Raw genomic sequence first — 8363 nt, forward strand, 5'->3', positions numbered from 1 at the left:
AACACAGGGAGGGAAGGAAGCAGGCCTGCTGGTGTAGGTCTCTGAACACAGGGAGGGAAGGAAGCAGGCCTGCTGGTGTAGGTCTCTGAACACAGGGAGGGAAGCAGGCCTGCTGGTGTAGGTCTCTGAATACAGGGAGGGAAGGAAGCAGGCCTGCTGGTGTAGGTCTCTGAATACAGGGAGGGAAGGAAGCAGGCCTGCTGGTGTAGGTCTCTGAATACAGGGAGGGAGGGAAGCAGGCCTGCTGGTGTAGGTCTCTGAACACAGGGAGGGAAGCAGGCCTGCTGGTGTAGGTCTCTGAATACAGGGAGGAGGGAAGCAGGCCTGCTGGTGTAGGTCTCTGAATACAGGGAGGAGGGAAGCAGGCCTGCTGGTGTAGGTCTCTGAATACAGGGAGGAGGGAAGCAGGCCTGCTGGTGTAGGTCTCTGAACACAGGGAGGAGGGAAGCAGGCCTCCTGGTGTAGGTCTCTGAACACAGGGAGGGAAGCAGGCCTGCTGGTGTAGGTCTCTGAACACAGGGAGGGAAGCAGGCCTGCTGGTGTAGGTCTCTGAATACAGGGAGGGAGGGAAGCAGGCCTGCTGGTGTAGGTCTCTGAACACAGGGAGGGAAGCAGGCCTGCTGGTGTAGGTCTCTGAACACAGGGAACCTTAAAAATATCGCTCCAGTAAACCTAGCACGTTTGCGAGATTTTTGCCTGATTGATGCCGGCCGCTCCCACCTAGGAGACCCATTTGTAGCGTTTGTGTACCATGCTGCCCTCTAGTGGCTCCAATCGGCATGGTGTGTCTTCCTAAAATAGCTTTGTGTTGAAGTTGTGCTTCTTCTTGTTCTTCTGTTCTTCAGCTCCTCCGTGGGGTTCCTTCCCCCTCCCGGGTCGGAGCAGATGCAGTTCCCGCGTCCGTCCTCGCCCTGTAACTCCCAGCAGATCCCCGCACAGCAGTGCTCAGGTACTGTGACCCCCCCCCCCACACACACACACACACACACACAACGCCGTCCTTGCCCTGTAACTCCCAGCAGATCCCTGCACAGCAGTGCTCAGGTACTGTGGACACCCCCCACACCCCCCGGTCCATTACTGTAGAGGCTACACCGACCAAAAGCTAAATCAATAGCTCTCGATGAGGGAGTCGAGCAAAGCAAAGCCCCACAGCATTTTTTTTTTGTTGCTTGGTTGGTTTGTTGGAGGTGAGCTCCTTGTTGCTAATAATCGCAACAACAACTGAAGCCCTTTTCTAGATGTTTTTTTTTTTAATCCATTCTGTACGGGAACCCCTTTTGGTGTTTAAAGCATTGTGTCATGCTTTAGCTATTGACAAATAGCAGATCTACAAGCTCATAGCGTGGTGCCGCGCTATGAGCTTGTAGGTCTGCTACTTTTTTTGAAAAATCGTGAAAATGTGTTGCAAATCTTTGAACATTATTCTTTCAAAGCGAACGTTTTTAACTCAAATCTTTGCTTCTGGGGGGGGTTCTTGGAACAATATATTTCCAGATGGTGGTCGGTGGCCAATTACATATATTTTTGGGGGTCCTTGACATGAAAATGTTTGAGAACCACTGACATAGAAACATAGCTTTTTCAAGAAAACTGTCATGATTTAGAAGACATTTGTAGAATCGTTCCCAGGTCTAAATTGGTTAACTTGCATATCCTCGGGTGGAAACCTCCTATGTCGTCCAGAACTGTTACTTTTCGGCATTCAAATAATAAAACACTGGCAGCAGATCTACAAGGTCATATCGCGGTGCCGCGCTATGAGCTTGTAGGTCTGCTATTTTTTTTTGAAAAATCGTGAAAATGTGTTGCAAATCTTTGAACATATTCTTTCAAAGCGAACGTTTTTAACTCAAATCTTTGCTTCTGGGGGTCCCTGGAACAATATATTTCCAGATGGTGGTCGGTGGCCAATTACATATATTTTTGGGGATCCTTGACATGAAAATGTTTGAGAACCACTGACATAGAAACATAGCTTTTTTCAAGAAAACTGTCAGGATTTAGAAGACATTTGTAGAATCGTTCCCAGGTCTAAATTGGTTAACTTGCATATCGTCGGGTGGAAACCTCCTATGTCCTCCAGAACTGTTACTTTTCGGGATTCAAATAATAAAACACAATAAAACATCTGGCAGCAGATCTACAAGCTCAAGATGGGTCGCTTCACTCAGCGTTTAGAGCTTGCAGATCTGCTACTTTTGATGCTTTTGCGTGAAGCTGACGCTGTAGTATGATCAAGTAGGACATTAACCCATTTTGGGCGGGAACCCCTTTTGGTGTTAGCATTATGTTATGCTTTAGCTATTGAAAAATAGCAGATCTACAAGCTCATAGCGCGGCACCGAGTGGTGCGCTATGAGCTTGTAGGTCTGCTATTTTAGAAAAATCGAAGAACCACTGACATAGAAACATAGCTTTTTCAGAAAACTGTCAGGATGTAGAAGACATTTTTAGAATCTGATCTCAGGTCAAAATGGGTTAATTTACGGGGGGAAAAACATGAAAAGTGTGGAAATAAGATGTTTCTGTCCCACAGCAAGGATGTATAGAATACAAATGCAAACGGATGAGATGAGATTCGGTTTTTGATTTTTTAAACGACGTGCTCCGTGCTCCTGATTTATAACCAGTTTCAGCCTTGGCGACAACAACCTCACAAAACGATGTGTTTGTGAGCTTGTAGATCTGCTATTTTCGCATGACGCCATTGTACAAAGAAGTGTAAAATATGGCTCAACTGTTTAACCCATTTTGGTCTGACCTCGAAATTTAAAAAAAAATCTTCTAAATCCTCCAGTTTTCTGAAATAAATATTTTCACGATTTTTCAAAAATAGCAGACATACAAGCTCGTAGCGCGCCACTCGGTGGCGCGCTATGAGCTTGTAGATCTGCTATTTTTCAATAGCTAAATTATAACAATGTTTAAAACACCAAAAGGGGTTCCCGCCCAGAATGGGTTAATAAATCCGAAACCACCAGCGAGTACTCCCAGGATATTTCCCACAGATTGACAGGGTCACACTGCCACTTGTCTTAAAACACAACGTGCTAATCGTTTCATCGGAAAAGTAATTGATGGCTAAGAAGAAAATCGATAGCTGCAGCTCCAACGCGGCTCGCCTCTTCATTCCGCCGTTTTAGCTCCCAACGCTCTCCGTCTGTAATTCCACCCACACTTCTGCTCCGCTCACCTCAAGAAAGGGAGGAAGATCGTCTCTACCTAACCCTGGAATTAGATTGCATTAGCCCGTTTAGGCTGACGTCAAAATAACAAAAAAACATTCGCTCTGAAAGAATACATATTCAAAGATCTGTGCCGCATTTTTACGATTTTTCAAAAATAGCAGACCTACAAGCTCGTAGCGCGCCACTCGGTGGCGCGCTATGAGCTTGTAGATCTGCTATTTTTCAATAGCTAAAGTGCTTAGTTTAAAACACCAAAAGGGGGTTCCCGCCCAGAATGGGCTAGACAAAGGACGGGGGTGTCGGCAGGACAAATTACTTTGCGCTGAAATTCTCCGGCAAATCAAAATGGATTGAATCGATTCATGGGGGCGTCTGTGTGGATGTGGACGAGGGGGGGGGGGGGGGGGCAGCGCTCTCATCTCCGAGGCCAAGACTATAACACGGGTTCAGACGACAAAGGGAAGAAAAAGGTAGTCATGGCGACGGCGGCGTCTGCTTGTCAGCCGCCAGCCCCGCTAAACCCTCCAGCATCAGGACGCCATCATCCCATCATCAGCCTCCGCTTGTTCAGCCTAGTTCTAATTGAAATTACACTCTCCCGCCCTAACGACCTAATTATCCAATAGATATGGGGGTGGTAATTAACCCATTTTGGGCGGGAACCCCTTTTGGCGTTAGCATTATGTTATGCTTTAGCTATTGAAAAATAGCAGATCTACAAGCTCATAGCGCGCCACCGAGTGGCGCGCTACGAGCTTGTAGGTCTGCTATTTTTGAAAAATCGAAGAACGACTGACATAGAAACATAGCTTTTTCAGAAAACTGTCAGGATTTAGAAGACATTTTTAGAATCTGATCTCAGGTCAAAATGGGTTAAAAAGTAATTCCTCTGCCACTTTGTTGCCAGTTATGGCCACATCTTGGAGGGAGAAGAGACTTCGTGGAGGTTCTCGTGATTCTAATTTGCCCGTTTTATGTCGCCGTCGGTAATGTGAATCTCCTCTGGTGGCGAGACCCCCGTAGATCGAGACCCCCGCCGATCGCTCCCTGATGATCTTTGCTTCGTCGCGTCTTCGCTCCTCAAATAACTAATTATAGCAGGAAAAGGAAATGTCGAAAATTAGATTGCTCTTTTCTAAAAGCAGGTGGTCGGAATGTTTTCAATTTCATGCAGGGATTAATACCAAGTGAAAAGAATTGGCCACATTTCTATTTTGGGTTCGTTGGAACGGGTTCTGGTGTCTGTGGGGCTGTTTGATTGATTGATTGATTGATTGAAGAATTTATTAACAGTTTGCAGAATTACAGTACATTTCAAGCACAAACTCAATACAAAGGCTGTTAACTGTGAGTGGACGACCCAATTAAGCATTACACTTGTTTCCAACAGGGTCCACCATGTTCAAATCATCAAAACATTTAGAGACGTACAAATAGACACTTCTATAGACAGAACAGGAATTAATCAAAAAGGAGGTAAAAAGGGAAAAGAAATAAATACAGTGAGGGGAAAAAAGGGGGGGGGCGGGGGGGGGGTGTTATATGGGATTATATGTTCTCTACTGTTTAACCCATTCTGGGCGGGAACCCCTTTTGGTGTTTTAAGCAGTATGTTATACTTTAGCTATTGAAAAATAGCAGATCTACAAGCTCATAGCGTGGCACCGAGTGCCGCGCTACAAGCTTGTAGGTCTGCTATTTTTGAAAAATCGTGAAAATGTGGTGCAAAGCTTTGAATATATATATATTCATTCAGAGCCAATGTTTTTAACTCAAATCTTTGCTTCTGTGGGGGGTCCCTGGAACAACATACTTTCAGATGGGGGTCGGCGGCCAATTACATATAATTTTGGGGGTCCTTGACATGAAAATGTTTGAGAACCACTGACAGAAACATAGGGTTTTTCAGAAAACTGTCAGTATTTAGAAGACATTTTGTAGAATCGTCCTCAGGTTCTAAATGGGTTAACGTCACTTCTCCCTTTAACCCATTTTGGGCGGGAACCCCTTTTGGTGTTAGCATTATGTCATGCTTTAGCTATTGAAAAATAGCAGATCTACAAGCTCGTAGCGCGCCACCGAGTGGCGCGCTACGAGCTTGTAGGTCTGCTATTTTTGAAAGATCGAAGAACGACTGACATAGAAACATAGCTTTCAGAAAACTGTCAGGATGTAGAAGACATTTATAGAATCTGATCTCAGGTCAGAATGGGTTAATTTGCCGCTAAACCAGGCTCTGTACTTGGTCTGCTCTCCCCCCCCCCCCCCCCCCCCCCACTTTACACCACATCTCTTTGCCCCCAAAAAATAGCCCCTCTCCAAGCTCACGTGAGCTTGGCTAGGAAGGTGAATGAGACGTTGGTGAAAGGATTTGTGAGGTTCATTCTGTACAACCTTGTGTGTTGTTGTTGTTGCTGTTGTTGTTGTCGGGTAGAAAGTCTAGAAACCCTAACTCCATATTCTAACTTCTTGTGTTTTTTTTCCCCGTAAATTAACCCATTTAGACCCAGAGGACGATTCTACAAAATGTCGTTCTCAAGCGTACCCTCAAAAATTATCTGTATTTGGCCACCGACCCCCCCCCCCATCTGAAAATACAGCATGTTGTTCCAGGGACCCCCCCCCCCCCCCAGAAGCAAAGATTTGAGTTAAAAACGTTGGCTCTGAAAGAATATATATTCAGAGCTTTGCACTACATTTTCACGTATTTTTCAAAAATAGCAGACCTACAAGCTCATAGCGTAGATCTGCTATTTTCCAATAGCTAAAGCATAACATAATGCTAACAACAAAAGGGGTTCCCGCCCAAAATGGGTTAAAAAGAAAAGAAAAAAGCTAACCATTTGGGACATTTTCAACTATAATGACATGCCCAGTTTGCCCACAATCGGTGTGCCAGCCAGGGATGGAAGTGGTTAAGGAAAATAACAGTTACACAACATATGAAATCCAACATGTTTCCCCCTGGAGACATATTCAAGTTCATCATTATCACTGGATAACACTGGATCGAACACGTTCAAGTGTTCTCATCACCACAGAGTGTTTTCCAGCTCATTCTATATGCGATGCCATGCCACAGTTATTACATTCAATCCCCTTGCCGTGCACGGCGCTGCTGGTCATTAACACATTAAGGCCTGGGGGCATCGGAATTTTGGGTTTTCTGAAATAACTGTTTCTATATCAGTGGTGCTCAATATTTCATGTCAAGGACCCCCAGAATTATCTGTATTTGTCGACGGACCCCCATCTGAAAATATGATGTTCCAGGGACCCCCCCCGGAAGCAATGATTTCAGTAAAAACGTTCGCTCTGAAAGAATATATATTTTTAGATTTCACAAGATTTGCGCCACATTTTCACGATTTTTCTAAAATAGCAGACCTTACAAGCTCGTAGCGCGGCACTCGGTGGCGCGCTACGAGCTTGTAGATCTGCTATTTTTCAATAGCAAAAGTATAACATAATGCTTTAAAACACCAAAAGGGGGTTCCCGTACAGAATGGCTTAAATCCCTCTGTATAAACAAGGTGTTTGTAGAAGCACACACACGTTATTCGAGTCTGTTTGGGAGGGACTGCAGGCCAGCCTTTTTTCAAGGACAGCCATGGCATTAATACTTAATAATTGCGGCAGGAGAAACTGCGCCGCCAAGCATCCAATTAAATGTGTTTGCCCAACAGTAAAGGTCGGGGGGGATTTTTATGGATCTGCGCTTGGGCTTATTACAGAAGAGCTTAGCTTTAAATGTAATTATTATTTTCTTGCTCAAAGTAAACCGTTGGTGTGCCAGAGGAAGCCCCTCATCCTGGTTCCATTCTCTCTGCTCGGGGAAAAGCAGAGGCTTTGCTTTTGAACTTGGTGTACTGATCTTTCAGACTAACAAGAAGGCCTTGAGAAAAAGGGGGGGGGGGGGGGGGGAGAAACTGCCATTAAGCCATTTTGGACGGGAACCCCTTTTGGTGTTTTAAAGCATTATTATGTTATACTTTAGCTATTGAAAAATAGCAGATCTACAAGCTCATAGCGCGCCAAAAGTCGTGAAAATGGTGCTGCAAATCTTATATATATTTCAGAGCGAACATTTTTAACTAAAATATTTGCTTCTGGGGGGGTCCCTGGAACTACATATTTTGAGATGGGGGTCCGTGGCCCAATAGAGATAATTCTGGGGGTCCTTGACATGAAAAAGGTTGAGCACCACTGACATAGAAACATGGGTTTTTCAGAAAGATGATAGGATTTAGAAGCCTTTTTTTTAATCGACCTCAGTCCAAAATGGGTTAAGCAGTTACATAAAAAGAAAAGATTATAAGAAAACAAGTCACTCAAACTAGACACTGGAATAGAATCACGACACAGACACACATCCTAAAGGCTATTTCATATTCACATTGTTTACCAAAGATTTGTGGTGGTGGTGGTAGACAAAATGTGCACCGTTTCTAAAGGGTTTTAGGGCATTCTGATGGAGAATGCAAAATAGTAATGCATACATTATGGCCTGCTAAAGATGAACGATTAAGTAGCAGATCGGGTATACTTTCCGCTAGTGTTTGTTCTAAATTAGTGTGGTGCCAGATCATGTAAAGTTGTTAAAACTGTTATTGTATGCATCAAATCCAGTGGCGTGCACAGATAGACACTAGGGGGTGCTAGAGCACCCCCTGCCCTTTTGGCAATGTGCCCTTTTTTCTTATTTTGTACAGTTACACTGTACAGTATGTGGACCATGGTGACATTGATCAATTCTTGATAAAAAGCTTCTAATATATTATTTAGGCCCCACAATCTATAAATCTCACACTATTAAGGCAACCGGCCGGTTCCACGCCCTGCACAAAGTGCCCTTTTTTCCACTTGAGCACCTGCCCCTCTAAATGTCTGTGCACGCCACTGATCAATTCTATATACAGTACCTAATACAGATGCATGAAAAAAATGCATAGGGGGGTGTGTGTGTGTGTGTGTGTGTGTGTGTGTGTGTGTGTGTGTGTGTGTGTGTGTGTGTGTGTGTGTGTGTGTGTGTGTGTGTGTGTGTGTGTGTGTGTGTGTGTGTGTGTGTGTGTGTGTGTGTGTGTGTGTGTGTGTGTGTGTGTGTGTGTGTGTGTGTGTGTGTGTGTGTGTGTGTGTGTGTGTACAGTACAAATTAAAATAATGATAATAAAA

At 44.5% G+C, this 8363-nt stretch overlaps 1 protein-coding gene across 2 annotated transcripts in view; it reads left to right on the plus strand.

Moving 5' to 3' along the window:
• LOC306935900 (R3H domain-containing protein 1-like) overlaps positions 1–8363 on the plus strand; it is a 69794-nt gene that overhangs the window by 51497 nt on the left and 9934 nt on the right. For both annotated transcript variants that reach the window (XM_079519220.1, XM_079519221.1), the window contains one exon: positions 846–949. In XM_079519220.1, the coding sequence (XP_079375346.1) occupies positions 846–949 (104 nt within the window). The remainder of the gene's footprint in view (positions 1–845; positions 950–8363) is intronic.

The sequence above is a fragment of the Electrona antarctica genome, assembly GCF_951216825.1.
Source record: "Electrona antarctica genome assembly, chromosome: 13".
NCBI lineage: Eukaryota > Metazoa > Chordata > Actinopteri > Myctophiformes > Myctophidae > Electrona > Electrona antarctica.